General features: G+C 40.7%; 1 protein-coding gene across 5 annotated transcripts in view; it reads right to left on the reverse strand.

The window, feature by feature from the left end:
- FCHO2 (FCH and mu domain containing endocytic adaptor 2) overlaps positions 1 to 18,914 on the reverse strand; it is a 234,000-nt gene that overhangs the window by 112,974 nt on the left and 102,112 nt on the right. For all 5 annotated transcript variants that reach the window (XM_048849328.2, XM_048849325.2, XM_048849326.2 and 2 more), the window contains one exon: positions 3,284 to 3,380. In XM_048849328.2, the coding sequence (XP_048705285.2) occupies positions 3,284 to 3,380 (97 nt within the window). The remainder of the gene's footprint in view (positions 1 to 3,283; positions 3,381 to 18,914) is intronic.

Genomic DNA, 18,914 nt, shown 5'->3' on the forward strand with positions numbered 1-18,914 from the left:
ATCTAGCTGCCCGTATGAAGTTTGTAAACCAGACTTGTCCTGTGCCCACATAGGATGGAAGCACTCCCATTTACCTTCACAAACATTACGCAGTGCGCAGCAGGTGGGGATTATGTGAATGGCACTGGCCACACTGGGATCCAGACAGGTGCATAGGCAGCGCCAATGAGATCTCAGCCTACCAAATGTGCACTCCACAACCATTTTGTAGTTACTGAGGTTGTAACTGAATTCCCTTTTTCCAGAGTCGTTGATGTTGGGATATGGTTTCATAAGCAGGTATGCAGGGTACCCCAAAATAATAGTTGGCACAGACACACCATCGAGAACCATGCAGTTTCTAGGGAATGAAGTCCCTTCCTTGCCCCTTCAAGTACAATCCCAATCTTCTCAGCATCTTGCTGTCACGAACCTTTCCAGTATTTCCCATGTTGGTATTCATGAATCTGCCTCTGTGGTCCACTAAGCCTTGCAGAACAAGAGAATACCACCTTTTGGTTCACAAACTTACTTGCCCCTTTTGGTTGGCAAAATTCTGGGATGTGGGTGCCGTCAATGGCCCCAGCTCAGTTCAGAAATCCCATCCTCTTACAGCTAGCTATTATTTCCGGAACTTTTCTTACGGCAACCACCCATAGGTAGGACACAGCTTTAACTGCCTGCACATACACAACCCTGCCAGCAGACTTCCCAACTCCAAAGGGATTTGCAACTGACCTACAGCAGTCTGGCATTGCCAGTTTCCACAAAGCAATAGCCACCCACTTCTGTGGCGGTATGGCTTCCCTGAATGAGCATCTACCTGCTGCAATCAAAAACATATGCCCTGTAAAGAGACTTGGCAGGATCTGATTTAAATCGATAGATGTTGGTAAACAGATTACTGCTCACACTGAAATTGACAAGAAAATATCCAGCAATAACAGTTATGCGAGTGTAGACTTCTTCCCACAACTTTGTGCCTGTAGGGATTGCGTGTCACCATCTATGTGGCAATGCAGAGAGCCCTCTGCAGCCCTGCTGTCACGGGAGTGAGGGAGCAGGGACCGGACAGCAGGGTTCCAGAGGGCTCCTTGCACAGCCAAAGGGCTGGGTGACACTGGATCACTGCAGGTCGAAGGTGCAGAGAGGGCTGCATTCCTGCTGGGGAAGAACAGAGATCTCCTGGCCAGGGCTGTGAGGAGAATGACAAGACCCTGGCCAAGGCTCTGATCTGCCCCATCAGGACCACAGCCTTCTCCGCACATTGTGCCTGCAGGGATCCAACGTAATGGTTCCTGCTGTTAGGACCCTGCTCACTTCCTCATCAGCCAGAAGTGCAGGGACTATCCCAGGCCAGGAAGTGTTCAGCAGTGGGGTGTCTTCCCCCACAGCCCGAGGTTCGTCTTTCTCCTTGCAGCCCTGGCTGGGGGTCTCTATTAAGCTAGGCCAGGACTGCAGCCTCCCCCAAACCTTGCACCCCAATGTCTTGAGCCTCTATACCATGCAGGAAGCCCCCCGTAGCCCTGCTGTCAGTGCTGATTTAACCCTAATCCCAACCCTATCCCTGAGTGTAATAATTAAAATAGTTCAAGATTTAATAATAAAAATATTCTTTGAAATTGAAACCAAAACTGCCACACCCACCCATAAACGTTCCAGCACAGTCTATGTGGATTTACTGCCACTGGGTAGCTGGACATTTCCAAGGATACAACAAAACATGTTTAGGCACGTGTTGTTTTTGCTGACAACCTTGACATTGTTTTGCCATTTTCATACCTCCCAATGTTTCAAGTGGCTAAAACAGAATGAAGCGCCACTCAGATTTGGTCCATCTGCTCCTCCACAGATGGAGACAGATGGGCCATATTTGATTAGCATTGTGGCCTGCTGCACAGGGTTGCAACTCCACTACATATTTGCCCTAAGGAAGGCTGTGTTGCTGGTGAAAGAGAAAATATATAAAGCATTGTGTCATGGGGCAACGGGCCCTTAGAAGAGGAGTCAGGGCCTAGATTGCCCAAGAAGGCCCTTGTGAAGACCCACTTTGGAGTAATGGGTCGCCCCAAGTGACTGTTTAATGGTCAATAGTAAAGGAGTACCTGCATTCTATAAAAAGGCTTCTTGAGCTCAGTCAGGGAGAATACTCCCAAGAGCAACGTTCCTCTGAGTTGAGGGGGCTTTTAGGAAGCATGATAACCCAAGGGCGTGAGAGTTCCCAGGTATGAAACAGAAGTATCCCAGGGGAAGGAACTAAGAGGGCTCCAGAGAGAGACAGACTACTCCCCAGGTGAAGGGAACAGGAATATCTTGAAAGGAAGGAACCTGAGATTGTTCTCCAGGTCAAGGGAACAGGAGCAGCTGAGCTCTAAGGGAAGAGAGCAGGAGCAATCTGGAAGTCCTGGCTCCAGACAAGGAGCTTGACCTGGAGTATCCCTTGGCTACCAGACAAGAACTTAGTTGGACTGATCCCAAGATAGCAAATTTCCTATGGATACAGGAACGAGGTCTTACTTATGTTTATGTTCATCTTAGTTTCAATAAATGAAATCCTCTGAAAAGGGGGGCTTCTCTTAACACACAGAAGGTCTGTTTGGACTTATCTAAACCAGGGTAAGGAGAATCTAAAGGAGGGCTCACCCACGATGCCACACCTGAATGATAGGAAGCACAGAGGCAGAACCAGAGCAGTCACATGAGTACCGGAAAAAGTACTAAAATGTATAATTTTGGGGAAAAAAAGTTTAGTTAATAAAGTTATACTGAACAATTATCACAGATAAATTAGTGTAAGTGTAAATTATCATATATCTAAAGTTTTAGGGCAAGTTGTAAATTATATTGACTTTGATAAATATATGATTGTGTAACTAAAGTGTAATGGAAAAGCACAAGGGGGAAGAAGTAAGAAAGTACAGAGAACCTTAAACTTTGAGATTAACTGACAATAGTTTTCAGTGATTAACCATTCAAGACTAAAATTAAATTAATAAGATTTTGTTCTCTCCCTCTTTCTGTGCAAACATAGCGACAGTCAAACCCCCTCTGACAACATTTACATCAATAAAATATCCTACATATATAGCTGTCAGTCAATATGTCCAGAAACTCAACTGTAATAATAGTAATATGATACACTAATAAAAAATTACACATTACGGTATGAGAACTGAAGACTATAAACACATTACAAACATACTGTACATTATGCAAAATCATTGACCTGTATTAGATGTGCAAACTTGCCAAATAAATTCTAAAATGTATATTTCCAATTCTTCTTGCATTTATAATCTCTTACCAGGTCTCTCCTTGCCAGTGCCTTTTGACTCTGCAAATTTTTGTATCAAACTTTCAACTGTAGTATTTGCCATGTTATTAATAAATTCTTCATGAACCTTTAAGAAAATAAATGAAAAAGGTAAAAAACAATATTTGGAGAAACTGATTAGTTTAAACAGTTGATTTTCCTATAGTTAGTGTTCAAAACATTGTCTTCCAGAGTAAATTCTTAAAAGGCTGAAGAACATGACCAGACATCTTAGCAATGAAATTACTTTGTTCCTGTAACCCTAGGCATGTGCCAAGGAGGATTCACAGGAGGGACAAAGCAGAGAATGACTGTTAGTGAAAATGGATCTAGGATTTTCCTCCATTTCTTCTTTCTAAACTTATTTTATTATAAATAAATAATGAGAAGAGATTATACATAGCAACAATTATGATAGATGGTCTCATCCATAAATTAGAAAGACAAGCATTCTGGGGCAGCAACAGTGAGCGAGAGTGTAAATATGTAACGTACAATCATAGCTTCCACCTACCTGGCTAAAAGCAGTGCTCAGAAAAATCCTCTCCAACCCAGCAACATGGATAGGTGTTTTAAAAATAAAAATGTTTAAATAATAAACAGCAGCAGAACAATCTAACAGGCACAGTTTTTTTTAATTGCTAAGGATTTAGACATTCCCATTCTGAACTATAAATAAAGTTAAATTTCAATGCATTAACAAATTGTAGGAAAGAATAAAGTTTATTGTTTACACATAATTATGTTGACATGAGAGTAGAATCTGTAGGAAAAACCACTGACTCCAAAGCTTGCTTCAATATTTTTAACAACAGCCCCTAACTCCTAAAAAAGCATAATACAGTATAATGTTCTAAAGCTTTTTAAGGTCCAGACAGGGACTTCTACAGTTTTGCCTAAAATAAGTGAGTGTAATATCTCAATTACATGTGAAACAAATATAGACTTGAAGTCTGGGGAAGAAAGCTTTCTGGTAAACACTGACAATTCCTTTAATTTTTTAAAAGGCAAGATAATATTTTGTTTCCTGGTATACACACTTGAACATTATGAAAAATTTGACCTTGATTATCCAAATATAATGGGGGACAATGAATAACTTCAATTTATTGAGATTTCAGAAATCTCTAAAATTTAGAAAGTTTCAGTTTACTGAGGGAATTTTTTTCCCCATATAATGAGTAGAAAGCAGAGGACATGACCCTGTTTCAGATAACAAGGAGCTTCAGATAATAAAGACGGAACTGAATTAAGAAAATAAAGATAAAAATTAAAACTATTTTAATAAAAACGTAGCAATGTTTCATAACTCCTTCAAATCTCTGATACACTCAAACTCGGCATACTGCAGAGGCAATGGGCGGCATCTGGTGGAAAAAAGCAGGAGTTGCTTGTTTCTGCTGTGAGTCCCCCATATACAGCATATTGCCACTAGCACAACCGCTTGCCCACCAGGCTGGATAAAGAGTGTATAAAACATGAAAACAGCATACAAATCAACTGAATTGGCACAAAACCAAAATATTTTTCTTAGAAAGAACTATCAAATAAATCTAATGTAATCAAGCATATGCCTGGTCCACTGGTAATATGTGGTGGCAGAGAGGAGAAAGAACCACAACGATAAAAAAAACAATGACTTACCCTATGCACACAAGAACAAATTTTTATTTATTTATTTATTTATCCCGCCTTGTGCTCCCATGAGAGGGCATAAAGGGCGCAACAGCCATGGACCACACACAGTTTCCTTGCAATTCAAAGCTGTAGTAGCTAAGGACTACGAAAAGTGAGGTTGGCAGGCAGGTCATGGGATTCACATTGATGCCATGAAGAACCACAGTTTCTGTAGTGTAAGCAAGCATTCTCTCTTCTTTGAGAATGTGTCTGTAGGTGAATGACAAGCAGTATCTCAGAATGGAGGGGATGAGGAGTTTCAGCTGCATCAGTTGAGCAGTGATTCAAGTACTGCTCTCCCAAAATAGCCAGTATGTCCCAAGCCACGGTGCTTGACAAAAATTAGTGGGTTAGTCCACATCATCATCTTACAAGTCACAGCTATCGGCACATTCCTGAAGCCGTCAGAGGATGTTACTTTTGCTCTTGTGGAGTAAACCTTGATGTTCAGTGGGAGAGGTACTCTAGTCAGCTAGTAACACAGCAAGATGCATTGTGTTATTCACTTCGATATTCTTTGTGAAATGATGGCTTGATGTTTAGAATGCCCAGCTATATCTGTCAACAACTGGAGCAGCAGCCTGAATGGTTTGGTTCGGTCAGTATAACAAAAGGAATATCCTCGGAACAGCTGGTGTGAACAATTTGGTTTCTCCTGTTTCCGAGTGTGGCTTTGGGAAGACTACAGTTCTACGTGAAAATCTGAGACCACCTTAAGAATTAACTTTGAGTGAGGTCTGAAGACTACCTTGTCTCTACGGAATGTCTCATAAAAGGTTCAGCCATGAGCACCTGAAAGCTCACTCATCCTCCAGCCTGAAGTATGGCCATCAGGAGGACCAACTTTAGAGTGATGTGGTACAAGGAATATTCAGTGAGAGATTCAAACAGGCTCCAGGAGCTGCAGGAAGACCAAACTGAGATCCCAGACAGGAGCAGGTTCTTCAACTGGTCAGTAAGTATGCAATAGCCCTTTGAGAAACTTTGAGACAGTGAGATAAGAGAAGCATAAACACAAGGCAGACCTTAATAAAACTGAACAGGCCAGCCTGTTTCAAATGTAGCAAACAGTCAAGGATCTGGACTGGGGTACAGATTGTGTTAGGCCACCCATACTGAGAATCAATTCTATTTAGAGGATTAAGTCCTTCTGGTAGACGTTTTCCTGCTCTGAATTAGGCTTTCCAGAAGCTGGAGGAAGCAGTCTAGCCGTAATTCTTAACTAGCCAACATTCATGCCGTCTAGTGCAGTGATTCCATGTCTGGAGTGTGTACCTGGCCACAGTGCTCTGAGATCAGGTCCAGGTGAAATGGAAGCTGGATCAGAGGCTGAACTGGTATCTGCATTGGGGTTTGTCAGCCAAAATTAACTTGGCCAGTATGATACTATGAGAATGATCATGGTGAAAGAGGCTTTGTCTCTGTGTTTTGGAGGCTGCCCTGCAATCAGGGGAAATCAAAGGAAAAATCAGACAAACTTCTGTTTCACTGCAGGACTGAGGTATCTGATAACGATCTTGGATTCAGATCTCCTCTGGAGTTGCCCTTGGTGGCAAACAAGTTGATCGTGGGGAATCCCCAATGACAGAATATCAGTCTTATTGGACTGGTGCAAGGACCGTTGGTGACTGGTCACTGATTGCCTGTTCAGGAAATCCAGTAGGCTGGTTCTGACTACTGGGAGGGGAAGGGCCATCAGGGTCATGTCGTTCTAATGGCACCAAGTGCAGAATTTGATAGCTTCTAGGCACAGCATTGAGGAGCAGGCATTCCCTTGTTTGTTTACATAATGCATATCTTTAACAGACAACACAAAGCTTTCACTATAGAGTTTAAGAGGGCAGGCACAAACATGATAAAGATCAGTCTGATGGCTTGTAGCTGCATATCATCCAGGAGATGTCCATAATGAATATCTTTGTTGGGATGGGGACTGAAAAGGGTACTCACATTTGTGGGATCCAACCACCTGCCTGCCCTCTGAAACTACATATTGCAAATCTTCACAGGCAACACAAGTCAGTTCTGAAGTGACACAATGTGACTTTGACACTTTCCTGTGTAACTAATGTCTCATTGGGGAACAGCATAGCTTTGGCTCCTGTTGGATGGTTCACAAATGAAGTCTGGCAAGCAGCATCACATACATGTGTGCCAGCATGTGGTAGAATACAGTGAGGCAAGTCCATAACATTATAGCTGGTTTTGATGTTAGATGAAGTATAAGTGCCTGCAACTGGAACCTGTCCTCAGGCACGTACACTATTTTTAAAATCTGGAATCTATCACAGCTCCTATGAACTCTATCATCTGCAATGGGACAAGTGATATTTTATAGTTCACTAGGAGGCCCAACTGGATAAGCAGAGAGAGAGTGCACTCCAGGCTCTCTGCTTTGATAAGCCTTTGTTCAGCCAGTTGTCCTAGTACAGTAGACATGAATGCCTTAGTTTCACAGGTGGGCCTCTACCACTGCAAGACAGTTTGTGGAAATTCTTGATGTTGTAGACAGTCCAAATGACAGTATCTTGTATTAGTAATGATTGGTCCCACTAGCAATCTCAGGTACATCCTGTGGACAGTATACACCATGTGAAAGTACGAGTCATGGAAATACAAGTCTTGCAAGTTGAGAGGCACAAACCAGTTCTGAGTCTGAAGAGATGAAATGATGGAGGCAAGTGTTATCACACTGAATCTGAGGCAGGGTATGTATGTTTGGTCTCTGCAGGTCAAGGATAGGAAAAAGAGCCCTTTCTTCTGCTGGAGTTATTATTTGTAAGACTTCCTTTAGTTGGTGTATAAACACCCAGTAACCTCAGGGTGGCCCTTCAAGAGTTTTGGTTTTTGTTATTTTTAAAAAGTGGAGTACTTTGTTTTCTTACTGAAGAGCTCCATCCCCTTGAACAGTAGGTCATGGATGGTGTCTAAGACTTCTCTTGGTATTTCAGATCCTAAAGCCAAGAGGCCAGATGTGGCCATTGAGCTTGTGGCCAAGTCAGAGGCATCCAGGACTGCTTATAGGGTTTCTCCAGCAACTATGTGACCTCTCATTTTCCCTCTAGTGTCCTGTGGTACTTTTGCGAGGAAGAAAGTTATCCTTTCCCATGTTTGCCAAATATAATTTCCTGACAACACCCGATCGTTCAACGTATGATGTTGCAGTGAGGTGGACAAGTGGACTCTGTGCCTGAACTAGCCTAGCTTTTTGAGGTCTTTATCTTTGGACATTCCTTTAATCAATTTCAACGTCTCCTGCACTGCTGCAGCTGACAACGATCCTGGGTTTGGGCGAGAGCAGAAGTGTTTGAAGCTTTTCCGGGGCACGTCATAACATTTCTACACCACTTTGGAAATAGGTTGGATGGTGGTTTGGCAATGCCCCTTTGCCTGGCTTTAGTATGTCCTCATTAATGGGGAGAGCAACTGTGGTTGAAACTTACGTGATCAAAAAGGTCAAAGAATTTATGTGATTTCTCTTGTATCACTGTTTTGAGATCTAGTCTCCATGATGTGAGGCGAAAGATCCTGAAAGGCTTTCAAGTCACCAGCCATTGGGTAAGGGCCAACAAGACTGCCTAGTCCTGCAACAAGGACTAGTCTTTCAAAGGAAACTGACTGTGCTGTGATTTTTGCATTGCTCCCAGTTACTAGACACTGCCATCTGTCCTATGGGTCAATGGTCTGGGTAGTGATGTTGCCCAAGGAGCTCAATTGCTTCTTTCTGAACCCACAGGAAGGGAATCTACTGTGGGACACTTGAGATAAAGGTCCCCAATTAGATCAGTATGGCCAGGGTGGCACAGAGTATGGATACTGGTCCTGTGCTGACTGGTCAGCTCAGTGCAATTCATGTCTCTCCTGTGGTGGTGCCTTGCATGAGGAATCTCTGGTACAGACTCTCTCTCAGTGTCTACAGGCAAATCATCCTTGTTCAGCATTGGAGAGAAGACTCAGTTGACTGTGATGAAGAGTAACACTCTTTGAATAGCAGCTCTGGTACCTGGCATTACCCCCAGGATTTATGACTTCCCAGGAAGGGACCTCGACTGTTCCATGAGGGCACATCTTGATTCTGTAATCAGCACTGGGTGTCTTTGCTGGTGTCTGTGCCAGTGTCACTGCTGGTTTACCTATACTACTTCCTTAAAGGAGGACAGGCACCTTGCCCTTAGAAGGAGCGGTGTCTATTCTTGTCTTCTTGGGGTGGTGTCTGAAGCCATGTCTGACTCTGCCTGGCCCTGCCTTTCAGTCTTGCCCTGGTGTTGGGGCGCTGGTGTCAGTTCTCATGCCAGAGGCATTGGTGCTCAGGCCCAGTGCCAAATCTGTCAGTACTTGTGCTGAAGGGGTTGATCAAGCTAGGGTAGCAGTGGCCAGTGCCAAAGGCCCCCCATGCTAAGTTGTTTAGAGTCAATTTCTATGGTGTTATTTTCCCCTGTCCTCCTGTCACCATCAGGGTGCAGTGTCTGCTCACAAGGGTACTCGCTGAGGATGACCTTTCGATCCTTTGTAGGTGGTTATCTCCTTTGGGTCTGAGATGACATGCACTGAATACTTGAATGGGTATAGTTTCAGCTGTAAGTGCCTTGACTTGCAAATCCTCAACAAGATGGATTTCAATACCAAACACGGATCAGGGATGTGGGTCTTCCCCAGAGACAATAGGAACTAGTTATGCCCTTTGACCAGGGAAATTAGAGAGATGAGACAGAGTTTAAACCCTGAGGGTTTAGAGTTTATCATGGTAGTTGTTGTGGGGCACTTTGTCTCACAGTATAAAGAGATGTATAGGGATGGGGGTGGTAATCTGTGTTTAATTTGGACATTCAAAAAAGAAAAATAAAGAAATTAAAGAACATAAGGGATAAGGACCATGAAGAGAGTTTCACCACCAAAACATCATAGGAAGTGAGCTGAAACACAGAGAAAGTAGCAGTAAGACACTTGCCAGGTTCCATTTCACTGCCACAAGAGGTAAGAGGGAACAGAGGGAAGGTTGCAGCCATTTCGCCCTATTTGCCCTTGCACAAGAGCACGAGGTGGTACAGGGCATGTGCACAACCCCAACAGACATTGTTATTAAAAAAAATCCAATCTGGTGCACGCGAGGCGCATGTGCACATACAATGAGATACACAGAGACATACTCAAAGAACAAAAAAACAAAAACAAAACTTATTTATACACATGAAATACCAGAAAAATTGGGGGTACATTTGAGGTCTGAAAACTCTACTTAACCTGTAGTACTTTTAAAAATTACCTAGCTAAAAATCCTACTTAGAGATTGGATAAAATATTTATTATATGTATTGTGGTACATAAGAAACAAAGCCCCACTACTTTCCATGCCGTAAACACATATAGCAAGGAACATTCTCTACCACACAAAGCATCAGCATGTCTCATTTATTCTCTATTTACCTTGTCCCCCACCCCAAGGCTCCAAGACAAAACAAACACATAGCCACAGCATTTTAAAACACACACACACGCTAAAAGCACATTAAGTTTGCAAAGTCAAGCACTCAAAATATAAAAAAGTCCAGAATTGAAGTTGCTTCTGCAACTTTCATTCAGGATCCTTATGTGTACGTTTTATGATTCCGTCTTTTTTTTTTTTTAAAGTGGTCCTGTAATTAAACAGGGCCCCTGCCTCATTCAGTGCACAAAATAGACAGTGCTCGCTAAATGAGCAGCTGCACAACATTTTGTTTTATCCTCACTGTCTGTGTGGCCCCATGTCTTATTAGCTGCACACTATTAAAACCCTGCTCTAAATACATAATTATTAATTTTCTCATGGGCTTTGTTATCGTACTCATTAAATGCTTCACTAAACATTAACTGATTAATTTTCACAACACTCCTGTGAGGGTCTACTGTTATGCCCATTTTACAGATGGGGAACTGAGGATCAAAGATTAAGATAAAAAGAGTCCACTAATTTTGGGCTGCCAAATGGAGGTGTTAAGTACTCTGAAGAATCAGGGGATAGTCATTATATAACACAGTGCCCACTAACTTCAGTTGCAGCAGTGAGTGCTTAGCAGTTCTGCAAATGAGACTGCTGCATCTTAAAATTGGCATCCTGAAAATGAGGAATATACAGTTAGTTGGCTGAATAAAAATAGGTGACTAAAAAAAAATTTAATTGGATTTTTATGTAAATAAAAATATATTTTTTAAAAACAAATCTATTTAAAAATAAACTTAAAATTATGACAATCTATTAAAATCTTTAAAATATATATATATTTTTTAAATTGAAATTAATTTCAAAAGCTTGCTGCCAAATTTTAAAGATAGTCACTGAACTGGTGGAAGTCACCTAAAATCAGGGTTGGCTGAAGTTAAAACAGCTTCTGACAGCAGTAGCCTCTTCTGCAGGAGCAGAGAGAATATTTTCTTCATTTCAATTTATTCAACTAGTTCAGTTCGATGATTAGTTTGTTCAAAGTCAAGAAACCAATTGAGAGCTGAAAAGGCAGGAAAGTTTTTTCCTCTTCCAATCTATGAATAAAAATAAAGTGAGAGAAGATGAGATCTACTAGTTCTAAAATCTTGAAGGGCATGGTGGCCAGGACCAATTAGTTCTTTTCACTAACTGCAGATAATACTTTCTTTGTTTAGTAATTCAATAAATGCAAAATGTTTTGATGAATTTTGATAAAATTTGTTTCCTTACATATCCAGCACATTTAAAGTAGCTTCATTTAACTAAAGAAAATTTAACTATTTTCGTAGTGAATGAGGCTGAGAACTTCAGAAAGGAAAGATGCTGTCATAGTTAATGCAGCTGAATGTCATAACTCTCTGACACCACATTCTAGAGGCCATTACCCTCTGATCCCACAGAGGGTTACCAAAAGAAACTACACCATCTGCTCAAGAAACTTCCTGAAGAAGCACAGGAACAAATCTACACAGACACACCCCTAGAGCCCCGTCTATGGGTATTCTATCTGCCACTCAAGATACATAAACCTGGGCATCCTGGACGCCCCATCATCTCAGGCATTGGCACCCTGACAGCAGGATTGTCTGGCTATTTGGATTCTCTCTTCAGGCCCTACACTCCCAGGTATCTTTGAGACACCACTGACTTCCTGAGGAAACTACAATCCATTGGTGATCTTCCAGAAAACACTATCCTAGCCACTATGGATGTAGATGCTCTCTACACCAACATTTCACACAAAGATGGACTACAAGCTGTCAGGAACAGTATCCCCGACAATGTCAAGGGAAACCTGGTGCCTGAACTTTGTCCTCACTCACAACTATTTCAGATTTGGGGACAATTTATACCTTCAAGTCAGCGGGATTGCTATGGGTACCCGCATGGCCCCACAGTATGACAACATTTTAATAACTGACTTAGAACAATGCTTTCTCAGCTCTCATTCCTTAGCGCCCCTACTCTACTTGTGCTACATTGATGACATCTTCATCATCTGGACCCATGGGAAGGAGGCCCTTGAGGAATTCCACCAGGATTTCAACGATTTCCACCCCACCATCAACCTGGCCTGGACCAGTCCAAACATGAGATCCGCTTCCTGGACACTACTATGCAAATAAGTGATGGTCACGTAAACACAACCCTATACCAGAAACCTATTGATCGCTACACTTACCTACATGCCTCCAGCTTTTATCCAGACCACACCACACAATCCATTGTCTACAGCCAAGCTCTACGATACAACCGCATTTGCTCCAATCCCTCAGACAGAGACAAACACCTACAGGATCTCTATCAAGTGTTCTTAAAACTACAATACCCACCTCGGGAAGTGAAGAAACAGACAGAGCCAGAAAGGTACCCAGAAGTCACCTACTACAGGACAGGCCCAACAAAGAAAGTAACAGAATGCTACCAGCCATCACCTACAGCCCACAACTAAAACCTCTCCAGCGCATCATCAAGGTTCTACAACCTATCCTGAAGGATGATCCCTTACCCTCACAGACCTTGAGAGACAGGCCAGTCCTCATTTACAGACAACCCCCCAACTTGAAGCAAATACTCACCAGCAACTACACACCACACAACAAAAACACTAACCCAGGAACCAATACCTGCAACAAACCCCATTGCCAGCTCTGTCTACATATCTATTCAAGGGACACCATCATCGGACCTAACCACATTGCCACACCATCACGGGCTCGTTCGCCTGCAGATTTACCAATGTGATATATGCCGTCATGTACCAGCAATGCCCCTCTGTCATGTACACTGGCCAAACCGGACAGTCTCTACGCGAAAGAATAAATGGACAAATCACACGAAGAATTGTAACATTCAAAAACCAGTAGGAGAGCACTTCAGTCTCCCTGGACACTCAATAACAGATTTAAAAGTGGCAATTCTTCAACAAAAAAAAACTTCAAAAACAGACTCCAACAAGAAACTGCAGAACTGGAATTAATTTTCAAACTGGACACCTTCAAATTAGGCCTGAATAAAGACAGGGAGTGAACTGGTCACTACAAAAAGTAATTTCCCTTTGCTGATGCTCACACCTTCTTGTCAACAGTTGGAAATGGGCCACCTTGATTGCACTGGCCTCGTTAGCACTACAAAAGTAATTTTTCCTCCCCTGGTATTCACCCCTTCTTGTCAACTGTTGAGAACAGGCCAATTCCACCTTAATTGAATTGGCTTGTTAGCACTGACCCCCCCACTTGGTAAGGCAACTCCCATCTTTTCATGTGCTAGAATATATAGTCTGTTTACTGTATTTTTCACTCCATGCATCTGATGAAGTGTGTTTTAACCCACGAAAGCTTATGCCCAAATAAATTTGTTAGTCTCTAAGGTGCCACAAGGACTCCTCGTTGTTTTTACCTGAATAACTGGATTCTAACCCTGCCACAGAGTTCCAATGTGATGCCAGGTAAGTCACAAAACAAAAAGATTCCACAAGTGGCCACTGTGTGCTCCTTATTTTCTGGGTACCCAACCTGAGGCACCTGGGGTCTGATTACATGCTGAATATTCACAAATGCAACTGATGGGAACTCTGCTCAGAACATATAAATTGCTATAAAATGCTAAAATTCAGGCCATAGGCTGAACTCGGCACCTAAAATTAGTGAAAATTTGACAATTGTGACTTTGAGTCTATGTTCTTCATCTGTAAAGTGGTGATTCTCTCATAGGGTTGTAGTAAAGATAAATTCATTAATGTTTGTAAAAAACTAAAATACTACAATGAAAGCATCACAGAAAAGTCCACGAAGAAATTAATAATTCTGTATTCAGTGCAGGGTTTGGACAGTGTTAAGTAAATAATGCACTGGGCCACACACTGGCTACTGACTCAGTGAGCAGCATCCATCCTGTGCACCAAGTGAGGCCGGGGTTCTATACAAAAAATAGCATAAGTTTGTGTAATTAAACATGATCATATTGCACAAGAGAGCTGAATTAAGGTTGTATAAGCAACTTAATTCTTGCATTTCCTAACTTTTGAGTGCTTGATTTGGCAACTTTAATATCTTTTAACAGTTTTTTAAAATGTAGTATTTATAGACACTAGATATCTATTACATACCTATTTACATTATATGTCTTGATTATACTCAAGAGCTTCTCAGCATACCCATTATCAGCTGGACTGTGTTATTTTAAGCAAGGTTGCTCTTGAGGGATTTGAAGGAGGAGACAAAAGTGACCTCACAGATAAATTGAGAGAGAGTGTTACATGTGCAAGGAATTGTGTTGAAAGAGATGTTTGCGTAAGAAGTTGACAAATGGGTAGAGACTACTGGCATGTTTGGATGGCTGAGCAGAGACAAAGATTACACAGTACAAGGAAAGATTGAACACACAGGGAATGGCAGAGTTGTGAAATATAAACTATAAGAAATGCACATGCCAAAAACAGTCGCCACATAATCTTGCTACTGTAAACACTGTTCCGCCTCATCCCATTTGTCACCCACTCATTGCATCACTGCTAAAAATAGTGGTTAAGTTCTTGAAGGCAGGTATCTTATCTTGTGTATTTCCGTAAAGCACCCTAGCATATTTTTCAACAATATGAAAACAAAATAAAATATACCACCACTGACTTCATTTTGGATTATACTGGTGAAACGAAACATCCATTATACGAAAGATTAAAAGAACAAAATATGAATGTTATGATGGTAATAAATAACCAATAAATAATACATGGAGAGAGAAAAGTGAAGAGGAAAGCGCTGCTCGCCTCAAAAGCTAGTAGTGTGCTGCATTCATCCTCTGGCCCGGAGCCTTACACCTGCACTATTTGGGGCAAGGACTGTCATTCAAGAATTGGACATTTTAGCTACTTGCAATGCAACAGCATGACACACAGCAGCTGAACTGCTTTGACATTTACACCACTGTCTTTCAAGACGGACGACTGACACCAATAAATATCACCACCACCAGAATATAGACTTACAGGGTATTTTATCTGAAGATATCAGAGTTCTTTACAAGGATAGGTTTTATGTCTATTTTACAAATTGGGAAACAGAAGTGAAATTATCTTCTTAAGGTCTCACAAAGTCAAGGGGCAGAGTTCGGAATGAAAATCCAGGTCTCCAGAATTCCAGTCCCCTACTGTAACCGACAGACAAATTTGCTTTCGGATATATACATACTCTTGCCCTAAATGCAAGAGACAACTGAACTGGGTAACTATAAACACTATGAACCAGTATCTGCTCATGGAGAAAAAAGATCAAGAAATCTCTTTGAAATATATATGTTAGCAACTTTTGTGTAACTAAAAATACACAGAATATACCCCAGATTAAATTGCGCTGAGATTCATGAAAGATATAACTGCAGTCATACTGGGGCTAAGTGTTTTAAGAGATTACTACGATCCACTGTATGGAATGCTGCTAATTAAGCAAAAGAAGCAAGAGTAGAGAGTTTACATCTGGATCCATTAGTAAATCACTTTATATGCTCACTGTAGTTTCTGTACTGTAACATGTTCTAAACTTGATTGAAATTTTTCAAATACTCAAAAATCCACAAGCTTTTTGCATAACTGATTATTAGAGCTGGTCAAACAATTTGAAACTTAAAATTTGGACAAAAAGGGAAAAAAATGTCATGAAAATGTTCATGAAAAATGTATCCTGGTTTGATAGTGAATGAAAATTTGGAAGATCAACTATCAAAGAAGGTGTCAAGGCTGGCACTCTGGCACTTCGAGTGCAGAAGCGGGGAGCCAGTAAGGACTCTAAAAATTAATACTTGCCACTCCAGGCTTGTATTAAACTCCCAAGGTTACAGCTTTTTTCTGACCTTGGATTGGTAAATGCTGCCACCACCCAAGTGCAAAACCCTCTGAGAACCCAGGAAGGTGCACTTGGGAATTCCTTCCTGTAGGGTAGGGTACCCTCAAGCCCTTTCACACACACACCCACACAGGGAAGAGCTGAGAAAGAAAAACAAAGGAAATCAGCTGTTGCCACCAGCTAATTAAACCATGTGCACAAACCTCTTAGGACACAAAAATCCAAATCTTTTTTTAAAAAAGGTAAATTTTATTAAAAAACAAAAGGAAGAAAATACATTTGGGAATTTAGGCTATTGCTAGATTTAAAAAGAGCAGCTACAAGGATTAAGCATCAAGAATAAGTTCTTGAGGTCCAGCTTAAAGGTTACAAGCAAAACAAAAGCACCTGGGGTTAGCACAGAGGAGTCCACAAGCCATAAAGAAATAAAAGGAGATAAAGATCGCATCATCTTCTTTGACATTTCCTGATTTACTTACATATCTGAGATTTCAAATAAGTAGAGCTTCTAGATATGATACCTAGATTTTTCATGCCTGGCCCCAAGCTTCTTACAGCATAGTTACAGCCCTGTCTGCCTCTCCCCGAGGACAACAGACAAACAGACAAAAGGGGAGTCTTGAATCAATTTTAAAAAGTTCTACCCTTCCCATTGGCTCTTTTGGTCAGGTGCACACTCACTTCCTTTTACCTATGCATAGCAGTGACTTTTAATCCTTCATGGTAAAGCAAGTAGAGAATAGCTACTAAGAGGGATTTTATAGCTAACTGGCTGGCTGGCTGCATAAAAGGGAGCTACGCCTCCCTTCATTTATCACAGAAGGCTTTTTTAACTATGGTGGTTTTTAACCAGAGCACTGACAACTGTCTAAAAGCAGGGATAATCCCCTTCTTTCCCCCTTTTCTAAAAATTAAAAGACTGATCATTCTCTCTAGAATGACTCTCAATAGTCAGTTCCTGTACCACTTCACTAATACCTGGTATACCCAATTAGACAAACTATTTTAAAAGTCCTTAAAATGAAGAGTATGGAAGTCTAAAGGTGGCAATAGGCCGTTTAAGTAAAGACGAAATCAATTCTGAATACCCAAAGTTTATTCATAATTTGCAGAACTTATTCAAAGCAGGAACTAAAAGAGAAGCCTTTTCAATGGTCTTCAGACACAGGGGGTAACTGCCCAGAAATGAGAAAAACAAAACCCTATTTGCCTGAGAGGATCAATCATTTAACGTTTGAGATTTTCATGCCTCAAAAACACATACTATCTTGAATACTGAAATTCTACACAGTGTTGAACTTTTAGATATTATCCTTCTGTTAAAATTCCTATAGCATAGGTATACTAAGGGGAACAATATGAGAGAACCCAGACCTCTTTGTACTATCATCTTATTCAGTTTCATCCTTAACCTATAATCCTATTTCTATATCAACCAAAGCTGCATTCTTTACAGAGCCTTCCAAATATTAATCTGATAAAAAAAAACATTAGAATTTAGAAGTCATGAGGGAGAACAGCAACTTACAGAAACTGATTGAAACTGTGATTATGGGTAATGAGGAACATTTATTTTAAGATGCTATTTTGTGTCTTAAATTTCTCATACTTATTCTAACTCTAAAAATAAGGTTTGGCTCCAGAGTTTGATAAAATTCTATTTTGCTTTTTGTTTTTTGTTTTTTTTAAGTTTTCAGAATATAGATAACATTTTGTTTTTATCAAGATTGAACTATTTAAAAAAATAACTGAAATATTAGCATTATATACTTTTGGATAAGGAATGAGTACTTTGCCAGATTGAAGAATACCGGTTGAAAGGAACACATCATCAATGAAGTGTGTATACTGCCCCTGAATAATCCTCAACAATGCAGGATATCCCTCGTGGCTCTATATGTACACCGAGTGCAGCTATCCATCACATACATGTATTAAGTATAAGTACATAAGGAATGTACTTCAATTTATAAAAATTATGAGGACACAAATAAATACGATCAGTGGGCTAAAGTTAGAAGGGTTTTAAACACTGGTGTAATTTACACCTCAGTAAGTGGGTGTAATTTACATACTGAGAGAATGGGAGCACAAGGCTGTAATAGAAAAAGCAAACAGAAAAGTGTATACCCTCTTGTTTGTTGTTTTCCTGCTAAAACCCTACACACCCCATTCAGAGTATAATTTATACTTACTTGGCCACACATACTTTATACAGCCATTTATATTATCTATTAATTTGGCCCAGTGTGTTTATTGTAACATGCAATCACTCAAGAATAAAGCCACAGATATATGCAAACACATGCAACATAAAGACTGTGATTTTACATGCTCAAAAGTAATAAAATTCAAAGTTCCCTGGTTATGTTGCTCCTATATATTAAGATGTGTGTCTATACAATTTGAAGGAATAAAAAAAAGTCCTGCAAAAGAGTGATACATTATCATAGTTGTGGCATCTATACATTTGAATTTCATAGCTTGTATTGTCATAAAGTGACAATTTCAAAGCTTGTATTGTCATAAAGTGAACCATAAGGTTACAGGAAAAAATTTTTGCTGGCACATTTCTCCTTTTTCTAGTGGAAGACAAGTCTATGTCATGGACCAAAAACTGGCAATCGTTGCCGAAACAATAAGTGAT

This window comes from Caretta caretta, chromosome 5, assembly GCF_965140235.1.
Source record: "Caretta caretta isolate rCarCar2 chromosome 5, rCarCar1.hap1, whole genome shotgun sequence".
In the NCBI taxonomy this organism is placed as follows: domain Eukaryota; kingdom Metazoa; phylum Chordata; order Testudines; family Cheloniidae; genus Caretta; species Caretta caretta.